Genomic DNA, 18,218 nt, shown 5'->3' with positions numbered 1-18,218 from the left:
TTAATATTAAATAATTACACAAAATAGGTATAATAAAATTTAGAATTTCTTTAAAAATATATTAAGTTAATAAGAGTCAAATAAAAAGCACTACTCAAACTTTTTATACCATAGAATTTATGAATGCCCTTATAATTGAAATATTTTGTAAAAAATTGTTTGAATTTTACCTTCCACTTAATAGTTAGGACCAACAAAATTATAATATTTTCTCTTTTATAAAGTCACTACTACTTAAATTGACACTCATTAGCTTAATAGATCAAATTTTCCTCTTAGAAAAAACTATATCCTCACTGTTATCATTAACTAAGTGAAATTTTTTACTATATCCTCACTGTTATCATTAACTAAGTGAAATTTTTTTGTCTGAATCTAAATTAATCGAGTTGAAAATTAAAAATTGGATCAAGAAAAGAACAATTCCTCATTAAAGCTAAATCAACACTAGCAATACAATAACAATATACTCACTGAAACTTGACACAGGTGGGATGTGACTATTATCTCTAAAGTGAATTTTTTTTGGTCTGAATCTAAATTGATCGAGTCTCAAATTAGTAAGAAATCGAAGGAGAAAAACACTTCCTCGTTAAAGCTAAACCAAGATTGGCAATACAATAACAATATATCCAGTGAAATTCGATAGGTAGAGTCTGAAGAGAATGAAGTGCGTATACATAAACTTTATCACCCCCTCGTGAAAGTATGTAGAGAGACAATTACTATAATACCCTTAACTCAACAAAATCAAATAATTTCAAGGACATAATGGATTTCTTCCTGGCCCTCCAAAGTGAAATTCAGGTTCTTCAACATAATCACCTACATATTGAGATCTATAACAATCATATTCTTCTGAATAAGCAACAACATTTTGTGGAAATCTCAACTCCATTGAATTATCAAGAATTCTCATATACTTCATTAATCCAGTATTTGCAAATATATAAAATGGAAAAGCTCCACTTCCCATTTGCGTTTTTGTATGAGGATGTTTTCCTACATTTTTACTATAAACTTCACCACCCCATTGAACTGTTTCTGCATGGACTTCTAATCCACCTTCAAAGATTTTTGATGGCCAATATCCTATGTTGATGGATCCTCCATATTGTAACCACCAATTGCTAGTATTCAAATCCTACCACAACAAAATTAGAAAGATCACTCAGTATAATAATCTTACGAGTAGAATCTGAGAAGTATGGTGTACACACAATCTTGTCTTTCTTACATTGTGAAGGTAGATCTAGATTGAGAGGATTTGTTTCTGATAGAATCTCGACAAATTATTATAATAAGACGATTAAAGATTAAAAATATAAATATATTTTTCTGTAGTAAAAAAGAGTTAAAAGATATATCGCGATGAATAATTTTTATCATTAAAAAACAAAAAAATATAATAGTAATCATCAACAAATATTTTTTTTTATCGCTAAACAACAAAATTCGTTGCTAATAATCCTATTCGGTAATAGATGGTATCAAAAGATAATGTTAGCTTTGGACTATTTGACAATTTAGTTTTACACCATAGGTTTAGAGCCTGTTTGGCTCAGCTTAAAAGCTGGTCAAACTGACTTAAAAGCTGGTTATTGACTTATTTAACTGTTTGGCAATACTCAAAATAGCTTATTTTAAGTTAAAAAAAACTTATTTTAAGCCAAAAGTTAAAAGCTGGGGTAGGGGTGCTTTTTTTTTTTTAGCTTATAAGCTGTTTTAAGTTGACCATATTTTTATGTTTTTTCCCTTAATACTTTTATACAATCTCCAAATGAACCATATAACCCTAACATCTCTTTCTTCTATTTTTCCCTTTTCACGTTTGGCATAACAACTTCAGCACTTTTATCCAAACGCATAACTGCTTATTTTAAAAATAAGTTTCAGCACTTTCAAAAGTACTTTTTTAAAGTTGCTTTTATTAAGCCCATCCAAACGGGCCCTTATTCATAAATATTCTTTTCGATGACTTGATAATATTATATACGTATTTTTATTGTCAATATATATTATTTAAAACTGTTTAAGTTTATTTGATCTGATAGTATATAAATTCTTATAACTACATTTGGTTTAAGTAAACTATAAGTATAGCTAGATAACTCTTCGTAACAAACCTTAGTTACATGACAACTAAAAAAATAAAACAATAACATATTATAACTGATTAATTACAATAATAAAAAATTAAAAAATGTGCACGATGATAATTAATTAATTACTAACCTTGTAGATATAAATAGTAATTGAATATGAAAGACCATATTGAGTTGATATTGGATATATAGCAGCACCAAGTGCAATCTCATGGCTAATTTGTACAAAACCAGGACAAGTTAAATCAAAGCATCCTGTTTCTCTTGAGCCATCATTCTATATATTAAATTAAAAAAACAAGTTCAATTATTATATGATTTAATTAATTATATAAATTAATTAACAATTAAAAAAAAACTAAAAATACTTACAGTCCAATAAGTGAAAAGTCTTGTTTGCCTATCACCATAAACCCTTGGATTTACCTAAAAATGTTAGAAATCAACTATTTAGTAAAATGTTAGTATAGTTATATTTGAAAAATGGTATATAATGACAATCTAATAAATCAAATTAAATGTTATAATCACATTTTGATTAAATTGTGCCCCGTAGCAAACTGTTTGTCAGTCACCTCTCTCCCTTAAGCTCAAGCTCGCCACTCTTCCTCTCTCGCTAGCTCCCTCTCACTTTTATACAAACACAAGTGTATAAAATGTGTTTCTGTTAGTATGAAGCGAGAAAAAATTATATATATACATATGTTTTCGTTCCGCTCTCCCAGATCTTGCTCGTCACCCTCGTCTCTATCGCTTATACTAACAGAAACGAAATGTATAAATTGTGTTTTTGTTTGTATAAAGCGAGAGAAAATTGTATATACACTTGCAAATACATATATCTTCATCCTATACACTTATAATTATGCAATACAAATATTCCCCTGCCCAATTTTCTTTTGTCTTTCTCTCTTTCTCGTTTTATACATACACAAATTATACAATTGATTTGTATACAACTTCTTTCTTTTGTATATGTATAACGGATTATACAATTGGTTTCTTTGTATATTTACAGCGAATTATACATATTTATGTTTGCTATGGAGCACAATTATGCAAATTTTACTTTAGCATAAAAATTTAAATTTTGTGTTTGCTATATGTAAAAGTTATTTATAATAGAATAGATAACAACATTCTTCATACGTTTTATGTGGTATTATCAATATGATGCTATAAAGAGATTTGACTGTAATTATACTTTATGAAATTAATCGAAATCAAGAACTAACCATCCATCCAGATTCAGTGTCTTGATCATTATAGTAAGATCCACTCTTGAGAGTAAGTCTAGAAGTGCTATATTCATCATCTTCTTCATCATGAGGATTTCTAGTTATCATATCTGTTTTTCCTCCAACATATCTATATCCTTCTGTAATCAATATAGCCAACTTCATTTAAAAAAAAAAAATAGGGTTAGAAAAAATATCATAAGAAAAATAATTAAATTTATGCATTGACACTAATAAGTAGGATCAGAGCTAGAATTTTGATTACGAATTTGGCAGATATTTTAAGAAATTCTCTTAGTGTAATACTTATAAATTAATTATCCAAAATTAATAAGTTTTTCTTTTATAATTGTTATTACAAGTATTAATTAGTACATACTTGTTAATTTCTTATTATAGATTAAATTATACTTATAGAAAAATCATAATTTCTCTGTCCCATTTTATGTAACACTTTTCGTTTTTTGAGAGTCAAACAGTTTAATTTTGACCGAATATTTGCGTATGGAAATTTTCAATTTTTTTAAAATGAAATTTATATATTTGTTAACTACGTAAAGAGTACTATAAGTCACAATAATTGATAATCAAAATGTTAAAAAGATCTACGAAAAACATACGATCAAAGATAAACTTATTTGAATCTCGAAATGCGAAAAGTGATACGGAGGGTGTAATATTTTAGAGAACTTACTGAGTGATTTTTTTGTGTAAGGTTGATATCCTTTTTGATCTTCAATCCTTTATCAAGATGAAATAAATTAGGCTTCTTTATTTGATCCTTTTTAATATTTTGTGTTCTTCTAATTGGAATTGTCCCTTTTGGACAACTTCCATTTTTATGCCATATTTGTGTTGTCACACATTTATATGATTTTTCTTGATCATTTGTTTTTGTAGGCTCCATCATTGTATTATAACTTGGTGTCATCTGTCATAAAAAAATAAAAGAAATAATTAAATAGATGAAAAAATATATTTTTTTTAATTGCTAGATCAATATATTTTAATATGTTATAGTAGATACTAGATGACTCACTTTATTTCATATTACTAGTTGCTTCCACCTTTTTATAACACAATGTAATTATCATATACTTGATTTTATGGTGAATTTTTATTTTTATTTTTAAAAATTAATTATCAATCACTATAATAAAAATAACTTTTAACGGTAATAAATATTAATAATAATAAAGAGTGTTAAAGTCTTTGCCGGCATGTCATTAGAAACAATGTTATTAAAGGCTTTAGAGATATAGCGATAATTAAGAATTAATTGTCGTCAATAATATTTTTGATGTAGTGAATGTATAAAAGTTTCCCCTAATTAATTAAGCTACTTTCTATTACTATATTAATGTAAAGTGATATTAATTATTGAATGAACCTGAATTTTGTGATTTTTCAAGGCAGGATGAGATAAAGTTGGTTGCTTGAAAATATCAATGCAGTCAATGACATCTCCATCTTCACTCTAACAAAAAAATTGGAAAAAAATATAAAATCAAATAATACACTTAATGTATGAGATGAACATTTGTATATTCAATAAGAAATTAATTATAATAAATGTAAAACTTTTTTATATGGTATGGTGATATATATAAAATTTTATACAAGAGAAAAACTTATAATGTTTTACTATATACTAATGATCAAGTCATATAGCTGTGAAAAAATAACATCAAGGAAATAAATAGTATCTTGTAATTCTTAATCAGTAGTCTCGAGTTTAAATCTTACGTAAGAATTTTTTTTAAGCGAGGTGCAATTCTTTAAATAGGCCTTACGTATAAGACAATAATAATTCAACTTATTTAAGTCTCAGTATTGATATCGAATATCAGGCCTAACAAAAATAAAGAAAATGAAAATATATGTTTTTTTGTTTTTGTAATATAATATTTATAAAGATACATACGTACCTGGATGCTTTTAATTACAACAAGACCATTTTCTCCCCAGACAAATGTTGCAAAAGTAATTATTTCCAACAACAATATGGCTATTAATTTGAATGCCATTATTTCACAAAGAAAACTAATTTAAGGATCCAATTAATTTATTGAATAATTGTAATGATTATATAATTAATGATTTATAAAAGTGTTGATGTTTCATGAAAAACATCAGGTTTAAAACTAACCTTGATATAGATTTGCATGACTTACCTACTATTCTAATTTGTAACACAATTTATAATGCATTTTGTTTTATACCTATCTTTATTTGAATTTATTACTTGTTTTCGTAGTTTTGTATTATGTCTGATACTGATATTAGAGTCCTAATCAATTTAAAATTATGTAATGTAAGATTTGTGTAAGAGAAAATACTCTCTGTCGAAAAAAAATTCATATTCGAGAATTTAGAAGAATCATATGTCCATTATTCTTTCACATTAATTCTTGATGACCTTTTGAGATTTTGTTATGTACTCCATCCATTATACTACGGAACAACACGACTGCAATACCAGATATACTTATCGACAAGAAGAAAGAGGGGTCTAAGAAGGTCAAATTACATAATTTTCGATATAAACTCCCTACATGAATGATGATTAAGCTTTTGGGGATAAATAATTTGATACTACTTTAAAAAATGGAAAAAGTTCAAATATATATACCTATGTATATAGTGTATACATATACTATACAATTTAGAGCATATATATTTATATATTCACTTTAAAAAAGTAATCCTTTTATATTTTTGTAGTTACACGAATGATTTAAGTATATTCTTAAACTAAATTTTTATCTTTATCTTTTTTTACATAGTAAAAATCGTATGACTTTAACTAAAGATTAAACCATGATCACATTTATCCTCTTACTTTAAAAAATAATCTCTATTTAACCTTCATAATATCATTCAAATAAATATACTTTTATCGTTATCAAACTCAAGATAAAAATACTAAAATCTCCACTACTATAACAAGTCACATTCTTTTGTGTAAAAGAACAAGCATATCTCATATTTATAAAATTAATAAAATTATTTAGCGTCAATTTTTAAACTTTTAGCGCCATTTAAATAAATTACACGAAAATAACCTCCCAAAATAGATAAACTCGTTACGAAGTTATGACAAATCACAAAAAGAAACCTAATTAATAAATGTTTATAACTTCTTAATAAATTATTTCATAATTCTCAAGAATAGTTTTTTCTTTAGAAATTTTCACCAATACATTTTTGCAGTTATAAAAAATAATTCTTAAAATATTTCAAAATTTGTTTTCTTTTTCAAAATCTTTTATTAAAAACTAGCTGTGTTTTGGTAAACTGAAAATTCCTTTTAAAAAAAGCCCAAGCCAAAAAATCAAAATTAATAATCAAATATTAGAGGGGATAATCATAATTATCATTAATCAACAAACTATTTAAGGGGTTTTAGCCGTTTTGGTGGGGTTTTAGGGTTTCTGTCTCCACTTTGAACTTGGACTTGTTTTTCTATATGATTTTGCTTCTGAGTTAAGGTTTTAGCATTGGCGGCTAGGGCTTCAAATATTTGTGAGTTTTTTTTTTTCATATTGAAAATCAATTGCATGTTTAAATTTTGTTATAAAGATTGAATTTTTATTTAAATTAATCATATGGGTGTTCTTGTAAGTGATTAAATAACAAGATCAGATTCATGTTTGCTATACATTATTTGTGAGTTTTTTTTTTTTTTTATATTGAAAATCAATTGCATGTTTAAATTTTGTTATAAAGATTGAATTTTTATTTAAATTAATCATATGGGTGTATTCATGTTTGCTATACATTCTTGTTTGCAGCATGGAATATTTTATTTTATTTTTTGATTTTTTATGCTATGCCATGAATTGAGGTTAAATGGAACAATGATGATTCATATAGCAGACTCTAAGTTGTTTGAAATTGAAATTGAGGTGTAGTTGTTATTTTTTTCTATGAATTGTTGTTTTGAGTCGAGGGTCTATTGAAAAGTCTGCGTAGATCCTATCCTTCCTAGACCCCACGGGGCTATGTTGTTGTTTAACAATTTTTATTGTTGTTTTGTTTTATGATGTTCTGTTTTTGTGCTAAATTTTGAATCTTTATTTCTTTTTTAGAGAACAGAACAGTAGAGTTGGATTTAGTATAAAGAATTGATGTTAGAAAAAGAGAATATGACTTTCTCTGATCAGCCTCAACAGCCTGTTCCCTCGCACTTTATGCAAATGCCATTTGTTGGTGGGGATGCTGAGGACGTTTGGTCTCATTCTTCGATGAATCATGAGCTATTTGAGTCGTATTCTCAGTTTGAGCATGCTCCACCGTTCAAGAGAATGAGGGAGTTTGATAGCAACTCGCCGAATTCTGCAGCTTTTTCTGCGATCAATTCTAGAGTGAATCCACCAAATCTTCCGGGAAGCAAAGGGACGAGCCATATATTTTACAAAACTCGTATGTGTGCTAAGTTCTTGGAAGGAACTTGCAGGAATGGGGAACATTGTACATTTGCTCATGGTGTTGAAGATCTGCGGGAGCCTCCTCCGAATTGGCAGGACTTGGTACGTGAAAAGGATAGAGGAGCGGAAAACTGGAATGATGATCAAAAAATAATACATAGGATGAAAATTTGCAAGAAGTTTTATAACGGAGAGGAGTGTCCATATGGAGATAAGTGTAATTTTCTTCATGAACGTCCTCCAAAATTTAAGACCGACATGCCAAGGCACAGAGAGAGTTCTGCTATAAGTATCGGAACTACTGGAAACAGATGTGATACCGAGCTGATTGAGATTAGCAAGCATGGAAATGCTGATTCAGATGCTGTCCGTATTAAACCTGTATACTGGAAGACGAAGATATGCAGCAAGTGGGAGACAACAGGTCAATGCCCCTTCCGTGATCGCTGTCACTTTGCTCATGGCCAATCAGGTAAACTAATTTTACACACTTCATCTCGTTGTTAGTTTGACTCTATGTTTAGTCGTTTTTAAATAGTCTCATATTCTTGCTTTCAAGTCTTGCAAAATCCCCTTATATCTTAATTGTAAAAAGTAAAGGCTGCATAATGAAACAGCAAAAGCTTAAGACGAATAATTACGAGCTATTGATCACCAGAAGCAGAACTTTCTGTTGCTAAGCAAGTTCTCTGCTAGAGCTGCAATGGCTCAACTGAGACGAGAATCTTGTATAAAATTAGCTACTGTTTTGTTTTTAAGCAAAGCAGCCATTCAACTCGTGTCTTGTTTCCATAAACATGAGAATCTTGACATTAACTCAATTCTGGATTTACGTCCATATATAATTCCAGGAATTTGTCGTGTTGCATTGTCCTTTGACTGATGTTTTGCACATTCACAGCCATTCGTTGTTTTCAGATTATGAATAATCCTATTTCTTGTTCACATACATTGTATATGCAATTTCTCTCTTTGGTCATATCTCACATCTAAAACAATTAACAATGTATTTAGCTTTCAACGTCTATCCTATGTGTTGATTTTTATAGGCCTATGTGCTACGTATCTCATAAATCTTAAATTTCTTCCGTATGGGATCTTATGTCATAAGTTCTTTGGTTATATCTTTTACCAGAGTTGCAAATGCCTACTGGCCGAGTTGAGATGGATATGTTAACGAATTCTGGCCCCATTACTCCAAGACCCTTCTCCGTTCAGCCTGTTGACTCATCCTCTGCGACCACACTGGTTAATGCTTCTATGCAAGAAGAAAAAGAGGAAAAGAAGATCCATAAATGGAAACTATCCAAGAAAATCAGTCGAATCTATGGAGATTGGATCGATGATCTAGTCCCACCCCACCTCCATCCTGACAACGCCGACAACTGATTTTTATCAACTCTTTTATGCCCAATGGACGCGTTTTAGCAAGGATCAGAAACTACAGGGAGATTATAAACCGTCTTGTTTCATCCAAGAGTTGATGTTATATAAGTTTTTTTTATTTGGCTTCAACAGTTAGGCTTTTGAATTTGAATCTGCATATTTTTTTGTTCATAGAAATCAAATAATGTGACATCTATGGGATTTTCCTTAGAGAGAAACAGAAACATTCATTAATTTATTTATTATACTTTTATCTGAGCTTTTTGTTTATTTCTTGTCTTTAGAGAAACACTCCTGTATGCTTTTTGGAGCATAGAAATGCTCTTTTTTTTTAAAAAAAAAGAATGATTATTTTTTTTGGTAACATTTTAATTTCAGTTTTTCACGTGACATGTTTAAAGTTACAAGATTACAGGACAATTTTGTATATTTGATATAATTTTAATTTAGGACCACAAGATTCAAAAGTATTCTTTATTGTTTTAAACTCTATGTCAAGTCAAACTAAATCGTCTTTTGTAGCAATTTTTTATTGCTGAAGAGACTTGAAGTTCTTAGGCTCTATCTCCAATTCTTAGGTTTTTTGTGTTATGGGAAATGTCGAGCCAGTACTAATTTGATTCACTTAATGCAGCTTTAAAGTCTCATATAATAAAAGATTTATAGTAAATACTATAATAGTATATATGGGCTATTTTGTCGAACATCATTATTATTTTAAAAAAGTAAACAAAATTCTTTCATGTTTTGATCGATAGGGATGGTAATAGAGCGGAACGGATGCTGGGGAAAGTGGGTTTAAGGCTATGTGGGGCGGGGTGAATTTAAGGTTATGTGGGGCAGATCTAATGCGGGGCGGGGCGAATCGCAGATATATGTGATTTTATATGAGTTCAAAACTTAATTTTAATTTTTTACATGTCATAAAGTGATAAAACATTATTTATAATTTCATTAAACTTACTAAAATATTAATGATAACAAATGAAAATGGTTCAATAAAAAAACAATACAATTTTTTATATGTTTTCTAATTGATCTCTAAAAAAATAAAATTTTCAGTCACTATCCTATTAAATTAATATAACTTAATAAAAAAATAAACTTATTTTATGAATTTTATTTTTAGTATCAAATATAACTAGAAAGAGTGGAATTGGTTGAAAATGAAAAGTTTTACTAGGTAGGGCAGGGCGGGGTAGATTAAAATTTTTACGGATTAAGCTCAACCCGCCCCACCCCGCCCCATTTCCATCCCCAAGTAAGCAATACAAATTTATTATTATTATTTCGTACATTTTTTTATTGTTAGGACTGTGATTTATAATTTAAAAATAGAGACAGTTGTAAAAAATACACGTAAATTTTTTTTTTTATGAGCTTTACACCTAAAACATTGAGAATGTGAATTTCATATCTAAATTATCATTTTTAGTTTGAGAAACAATAAAATCATGTTTTCACTATTTTTTTCCCCATATATTTATAGAATTATTAATTTATAATGAGATCATATCAATTATATAGTCGATATTCGGAAAATATTATCTTTTTGAAGTGCGTGATTTTCTTTATTAGGCCAAAGAGACACTTAGAGAAATTTTTATATCAAAAAAATTATTAATTAATCGAGTATTAATTTAGTAACAGTATATATGTTAGAAGCTTCTATCCGGATTCCAGAAGCAAAATATGGTAATTTACTCTTTTACCCTCCAATAACATTATATAAATAGCTCTTTCTTCATCGCGCGTTATCCATTCTACCATTCTGTAGAAGAGAGCAGTGAGAGAATCAGAAAGAAAGCATTGATTCGAAGCAGCGAGCAGAAAGAAAAATGGTGAAGTTCATGCTGTTGATCAAGGCGGAGCTTGATAACATCACCGACCTTCAGCCACAAGGCGGCTGTGATGATGATAACTTCCGTTACTACTTCAAGGTATCTATAATTTTCAGTATTGATTCTATCGTAAATACTCACACGCATTGGATTTCATCTGCTCGTTAGGTGTTTTTAGGGATATTCACGTAGTTCGCTACAATTTCATGTTCGTGTTCTTCATTTTGGTGATTTTCTATCCCGAACTTTATATTTTATTCCTTTTATCTGCTCGTTAGGCTCTTGTTTCTTCTCATTTTGCGACTATTTATTTTTTCCTTTACTTAGGGTTTACGATTGTTCTATGTGTGATGTTTCCTTTGATGATCGATGTAAATGATGATGCCTATTAGGCTTTAGCTATTTGTGTAAGGTATCCGCCATAATTTGTAGATATATACTATTGCGTTGTTATCTACTCATGCCTATGTGATTTTCAGGAACATTGATCGAATTGATGTTGATTCGATAGTAAATACGCACACACAGTGGATTTTATCTGCTCGTTAGGTGGAAGTTGAAGTTGCTCAATGCGATTTCATCTTCATGTTCTGCATTTTTGTGATTTTCTATGCCAAACTATATTTTATTCCTAGTTGAATTTATTTTTTTCAATTCCGATTGTCGTGTCTATATATTTGTTTTGTGTTCATATTCTTTTACTTACTATAGGGTTTACTGTTATTCTCTGCGATATGAGGTGATCTTTCCTTTGAAGATCGACATAACTGATGTAACTATTTGCTTAAGGTATCCGCCTTTATAAGTTGTAATTATTTACTTATTTTATTGCATTTGCATGTCTGTGATTTCTCGATGAAGGTTGATCTATTTGATGTTGACTCTATTGTAAATACACACATACTGGATTGTCTCTGCTCATTAGGTGTTTATTTGGGGCTATTATGGTTACCCAGTGCAATTACGCATTCATGTTCTTCATTTTCATTATTTTCGCTGTCGAAAAGGTGTTTGTTCCAAGTTGCGATTTAGTTTTATGTTTCTTCTTCTGATGATTTTCTAGTCTAATTCCTTGTTCTGTGTACATATGTATGTGTGTTACCTCCGTAATCATGTTCTAACTGAGGATTCATCCTAGCTATTCATTTTGGATCTCCAGGAAGCTCATTTCAGTTTCATCATTTTCTTGTTAATTTCCATGACTTTCTTTGTCAAACTATCTGTACTATTCTTAGTTTCTGTATGAACTTCTAGAAAAAATGAAAGAAGATTTTATTGAATATGAAGCTGTCTTTAAATCCGTGAAATAAGTAACTAACTTCCTAAAAGTGCTTCTTACATTAAGGATATTTATCCAAATGGGATAACTGATGAATACTATCAAGCTAATCTAGTAGATAACCATAAGATCTAACCTAGTAGATAAACAAAAGTGGTGGGGCATAACATCTCTAATAGTTGGACTTAGCTTCTACATTTTCCTGCATAGTTACTTGTTTTCTGTGTATGAAGTATGTACGTTACCTTGAGGTTTATGATTACTCAACTGTCTTTCTATATGATTTATCTATGATTTAGTTGATGATGCCTTCTAGCTATTCTTTCAGATATTTTCTGGTAGCTCATTCTTTCATTTACTTGAGCTTGATACTTTTAAGTAACTTTGTCAAGCTATCGAGCCTATTCCTACTTCTGAACTTAGGTTTTCAATTTTTGTGTAATTGTCTATGTTCTGTGTTACGAATGCCTGTCTGTTATTTTAAGTTTGATGTTTTCGACCTCTAATTTGCGATTACTCTATTGCTTCTCTATGTGTTCTGTGTGATTGAGCTAGTTGATGTATGTCTCCATATGTGCCTTTTAGGGTTCTGCATGTGTACTGTCTAATTTCAACTTGTTCTTCACTTTCTATGTAAACTGTCAATCTATTCCTAGTTGCTTCTTAGTTTCAATTTTTGTGTCTATTCCCTTGTTTAACATCTTTACCTCCAACTTTGCGACTGTTCTATTGCAATTCTATGCGTCTCTCAAGTTTATTGATGCATGCCTCTGTAGGTGTTGTGTATGGCTCTTCTGGTAGCTCATTCCAATTTTTTCTTCTTGCTCTACGGTTTCATGGTTTTGATGTTAAACTATGTATTTATTCATATTCTTTTCAATTCTCCTTTTGATATCCTTGTGTTCTGTTATGGATGCATGTATGTGTTCAGGATTCTGGTTTTCACTCAAATTTTGTGATTATCATGCTATTTTTTTTAATGTACTCATGTTGTTATCAAGCTAACTGTTGTGTGCCTCTATATGTGTTTTTTTTTGTTGGTAAAGTAAGATGTTTCATTCACAAAAGAGCATCAAGTAGTTGCATAGTTACAAGGGAAGGAAAAAGCATTAACAAAAGAATAAGGAGTCCCTTTTCAGTGTCAATCTAAGACACGGGATCTTACAAAATCCAACCACTGATCAGTGCTAATTACGGTAGCCATATTAGTCCAGCAAAAAAAGATAAAAGTAAGCACTTGGGTTTGAGGGAGTGATTTGGAGTTGAGATTCCATCAAAGCACCTCCTATTCCTAGCAGCAAGTATCTTCCTCTAAATCCTTTTATGGCTTTATCAACTCTCCAAAAACTTCATTTCAACTGTGCCTCTATAGTCTGTGGAATGACCCATTTTAAACAAAAAATACAGTAGAACATGCTCCAAAGATCTGTGGATACTGTGCAGTACAATATCAAGAGGTTTACAATTTCCATCTTTTCCAAACACAGATAACACCTGTATACAAACTGGAAACGTCTCCTATTGAGATTGTCTTGAGTCGAACTTGCTTCATAGGCGTGTCTATTTAGGGATCTTTTGAGTCCCGTTCTAATTTCATCTCAAACTATCCATCTTATTTATAGATGTGGTTTAACTTTTCAGTTTTTCTGTCTATTTCCATGTGTTCATTGTAGGCATTGTATTCTTGGGCTTTTGACCTCCACTGCAATTCATTTAATGTGCTTCTACGTAATTTCTCAGCGTGATTGAGCTAATTGATAGTTGCCACAATAGGTTTTTGTTTGTGGCCCTTCTGGTAGTTCATTCCAATTTTATCTTCCCGTTCTTCATTTTCTTGATTTCTCTTTGTCATAAACACTCTCTTATCTCCGCTTCTGAATTTTGGTGTCATTATGCTTGTGTTCTGAATTAAGAGTTTTTCTGTTCCAAGTAAATATAATTATTTTCTGATATAGTTGGCTGCCCCGGTCTCAACAAGGTTTGGGCCAATTTCTGAAGCAAAGAGCCAGTCTGCTGACTTCCCAAATGAAGGACTTCTTAAACCTAAGTTCCATGCATCTCCTTCCCTCATTGGAAAAATAGTTGTTAGTCTGAATATATCAGGAAACTTTAATTTCAGTGCTGTAAACATCCCAGTTATGCGTCTTTCCAAAACTATAGTACTTTTCCATCTCCTTCTGTAACTGCCAAAATCCTATCAAACAAATCCCACAGATTGAGATGTGTTTCCAAACACTTAAACAATTGGAAATATTAACTGTGCCATGACCTTTGTCCATATTTTGATTGGTAACGCTTCTCCAAATAACTTATAAGAAACTATTGTTATATAGTTGAAGGTTTCTTATCCCAAGACAGCTTTCTCTTTCATCTTATAGGATCATTTCCACTGTATAAAATCTTATTTACTTTGTTATAATTTATAGCACATTTTCCATTTTGAGACATTCCGGAATGTTACACCATCTGTCATGAACTTTGTTTTAATTTATACAACACTTCTTCCATTTTGAGACATCCCGAAGTGTTAAACCTTCTGTCATTTTATTTTTAATGTGTACTACACTCTCTATCAATATAATACTACTGAAATTTCCTTTCAGGTATGTTCATGTGACTGCTTCCATAAGTTAATTTTGCCAATTTTTTCTGTGTGATGAAATCATCCATTTGGTGCCTTACATTAATTCCTATTTCATAGTCCATTAAACTTGTTCTTTTTCTTTTGAATTGTGCAGCTTAAGTGTACCCTTTGTGGTGAGATCACCCAAAAGGAGACTTATGTGAGGTTGGTTGAAACTGTTCCTCATCCCGTTGGCAAGGGCCACATCCGCCTTGGCAAGGGCCACACCCACCTTGTCCAGAAGGTGACCTGTCCTCCTGTTACCTTTTCTGTGATGATATAATCTACCGCGCCAGACATTTCTTTATGCATATCTGTGTGCATATATGTTAGTTTAGATATGACAAAGAGCTAGTTAACACTGAATTTAACATCACTGAGACCGCTTGAAATTAGAGGTGAGATACAGAGTTAATTAGGATATCTTTAACATTCAGAATGGGTTAAGCCATAGTAAATGCCCGTGTTGTTGTTTCTTAGCTCTATATGTTGAATAACATTGATATCCTTGAAGTCTGTTTTGAGCCTTAATTGTTACCTTCTTTTTTGCCTTTTCCCCCTTTGATGTCCTAGTGCTATTTTACAGCGCTTGATGCTGTATAGACTTTATTGATTACCTAGTCTTTCGTGACTTTTGCTTCCAGTGTAAGTTCTGTGGCAGGGATGGTACCATAACCATGATCAGTGGCCTCGGCCGTCCTCTGACTCACGCTGATAGTGCAGCTGGAAAGAGTGCACCTTTGATGTTATTTGATTGCAGGGGCTTTGAGCCGCTGGATTATGTTTTCCGAGGAGAATGGGAAGCCGAATCTGTAAGCTTTTCCCTCGCTTTCTGCTTTGGTGTTTCTTAAATTTAAATAAAATCTTTGTTATAAAAAAGTTGTCGAAATATTAAAAATAGGCATAAAATTTCTTTGCCCTGTTAATTCTCCATGTGTTTTTTAGCTGTTGTCAGGGTTCTTTGAATATATTTCTCGTTTCCTTAACGAGGAGAATATGTTCTATGTTCTAGAGGTGGCAAGATTAGCTCATGAAATCATAGTCCGCCCAAGTTTGGGCTGATTATTGGCCTGAACATATTTTAGCTCAGGCCATCAAAATTTGGGCTAATATTTAGCCGAAATTGGCCCATGAGAAATTTTGTTAACTATTTTCTAAAGAACTTTTTTTTCCTGATATGTTATATATAGCTAGATATATTAAAGAAAAGCTATAATTTTATTAGGTACTAAAAGCCTATAAAAGAATAAATAAAACAATTAAAGCTTAGTAAGAATTGGCCGAGTTTGGTTTGACCGCTTTTTAGCCCATACTTGTTTACAACAACTATATCATGTACATAAATATTACGTTTTGTCTTTGGATTTGTTCTCCTTGAATTATAAGGGCTTAAACTTGTCTGATTTTGTCAGGTAACATAAAAAACGACTAGGATAACATTCATTTTTTTTTTTCTAATTGATTTCTCTGTGGCTTGTATTAGCAACTTTTTGGTCAGATGTCTTTGTAACAATTTTTGGTTGCTGAAGAGACTTGCAGTTCTTAGGCTCTATGTCCAATTCTTTGGTTTTTCGTGTTATGGGAAATGTCGAGCCAGTTTTAATTTGATTCACTTAATGCAGCTTAAGGGAACGATTTTTGAAGGCATTGATTTATCTGGAGATGAGTTTGTTGAGTATGATGAGAGGGGGGAGGCTCCAGTGATGACTTCCAGACCAAGTGCCACTTTTAATGTAGTGAAGTAGATCCTCCATTGCTCTATTGTGTGTTGCTGGTACATTGAAAGGAAGTATAACTGTTTTGCACTGTCAGTGTGTAAGTTGCTAACTCTGAGGATGGGAGTGTTAGTTTTCGATGTACATTGAACACGAACTACTTGCACGAACTTAGATGGTTAATTCCATGAAGAGAACCATTGTTATGGATGTCAATATTGGCTTTCAGGCTTCTTCAGAATAGCTCTTTTTAGAAATTTAATGTGAAAGCTTGTAAAACTGTTTGACTGGAGCTATAGTGTTTTCACTGTGATTGGCGTTGGTATATCGATGTGTCGTGTGTGATGGTTACCGCTATTTCCCAAGCTCTTCTCCGGAGTGCTTCTTATGCTCTTCTTTCTCTCTCTGCTGTCTAATTGGTTTTACTTCTCTCCTTGCCACATGGTGGGTAGAGTTGTTTGATTGAGCTCCTTTTCCTTTGTCCGTTGTTTGAAATACCCCACACACCCCATTTTTTGAATGGAAGATGCGGGGTAGCCCATAAATTGAGGTTAAACGAAACAATGATGATTTATATAGCCTATTCTAACTTGTTTGAAATTGAGATTGACGTGTAGTTGTTATTTTTTTAATGAATTGTTGTTTCTTAAGGTTTATGGAAGTTTTATAAATGAGAGGAGTTTCCTTATGGAGATTAGTGTAATCTTCTTGATGAACGTCTTTCAAAATTTAAGATCGATATGTAAGGTACAGGGAGAGTTCTGCAATAAGCATCGAAACTGCTGGGTACAAAAATGATCCTAAATTGATTGAGATTAGCAAGCATGAAAATGTTGAATCAGATTCTGTTTTTATCAAGCCTGTATATTGGAAAACAAAGATATGTAGCAAGTGGGAGACAACAGGTCAATTGCCCTTCTGTGATCATTGCCACTGTGCTCATGGACAATTAGGTAAACTAATTTTATACAGTTTATTTTTATGTTAGTCATTACTTCGAATCTATGTTTAGTCATTTTTGAACGTCTCATATTCTTATTTTAAGTCTTGCAAAATTTCTTTATATCTGTATTGCAAAATGTCTCAATATCTCGAATTCATAATATAGTTATATTGTCGAAATTTAAATAAATAAGTTTTCAAAGCAAATATCAAAAACCTCAAATGAGGAAAAAGTGTACTCCAACTTGATGAATTAAACTCTCTCTATATTCGAAGTTTGGAGAAAAATTAAACCAGGAGAGTCTATTATTCTATATCCATATATTTGTTTTCGATATAATTTTAAATTGAATTTTTAACTTGTTTGATCACATTAACAAATAACCTTATACTCCATCCATTCACATTAATATTAAATAATAAATTATATGAAAAATATTATAAATTATAATATTTTATAATTTGATATGATGAAAATTTATATTAAAATATTAATAAAAAATTTTATAATTTGATTCAAAAGAAAAATATGATAATTAAAAATGGTGGGGTAGTATTATGTATCAAAACTAATTTACTAGCAGATAATTTGGAAGCTTCTATCCGGATTCCGGAATTAAAATGTGGTAATTTACTCTTTTACCATCCAATAATAGGCT

At 30.9% G+C, this 18,218-nt stretch overlaps 3 protein-coding genes across 4 annotated transcripts; 2 read left to right on the top strand and 1 right to left on the bottom strand.

Moving 5' to 3' along the window:
- Positions 1 to 571: 571 nt before the first annotated feature.
- LOC101253861 (protein neprosin-like) lies at positions 572 to 5,458 on the bottom strand. Its single transcript, XM_019210963.3, has 7 exons — positions 5,272 to 5,458; positions 4,734 to 4,820; positions 4,038 to 4,274; positions 3,341 to 3,502; positions 2,478 to 2,531; positions 2,236 to 2,382; positions 572 to 1,144 (listed from the first exon to the last, which is right to left on the bottom strand). The coding sequence occupies exons 1-7, from the start codon at positions 5,368 to 5,370 to the stop codon at positions 761 to 763; spliced, it is 1,170 nt and encodes a 389-aa protein (XP_019066508.3). The 5' UTR covers positions 5,371 to 5,458; the 3' UTR covers positions 572 to 760.
- Positions 5,459 to 6,706: 1,248 nt separating this feature from the next.
- On the top strand, positions 6,707 to 9,417 carry LOC101249238 (zinc finger CCCH domain-containing protein 39-like). 2 transcript variants are annotated; one of them, XM_010315141.3, is made up of 3 exons: positions 6,707 to 6,868; positions 7,435 to 8,245; positions 8,909 to 9,417. In XM_010315141.3, exons 2-3 carry the CDS (start codon positions 7,474 to 7,476, stop codon positions 9,160 to 9,162), a joined length of 1,026 nt encoding a protein of 341 aa, XP_010313443.1. In that variant the 5' UTR covers positions 6,707 to 6,868; positions 7,435 to 7,473; the 3' UTR covers positions 9,163 to 9,417. The 2 variants fall into 2 exon arrangements, with proteins under 2 accessions (XP_010313443.1, XP_004251186.1); XM_004251138.5 differs by having other exon boundaries at positions 6,732 to 6,868; positions 7,442 to 8,245.
- A 1,495-nt stretch (positions 9,418 to 10,912) lies between these two features.
- On the top strand, positions 10,913 to 16,942 carry LOC101250957 (uncharacterized). The gene is made up of 4 exons (XM_004251144.5): positions 10,913 to 11,099; positions 15,018 to 15,146; positions 15,547 to 15,714; positions 16,525 to 16,942. Exons 1-4 carry the CDS (start codon positions 10,998 to 11,000, stop codon positions 16,645 to 16,647), a joined length of 522 nt encoding a protein of 173 aa, XP_004251192.2. The 5' UTR covers positions 10,913 to 10,997; the 3' UTR covers positions 16,648 to 16,942.
- Positions 16,943 to 18,218: the final 1,276 nt, after the last annotated feature.

This window comes from Solanum lycopersicum, chromosome 11 (assembly GCF_036512215.1).
Source record: "Solanum lycopersicum chromosome 11, SLM_r2.1".
NCBI lineage: Eukaryota > Viridiplantae > Streptophyta > Magnoliopsida > Solanales > Solanaceae > Solanum > Solanum lycopersicum.
The sequence above is the reverse complement of the archived record's forward strand: the minus strand, read 5'-3'. Positions and strand labels throughout refer to the sequence as shown.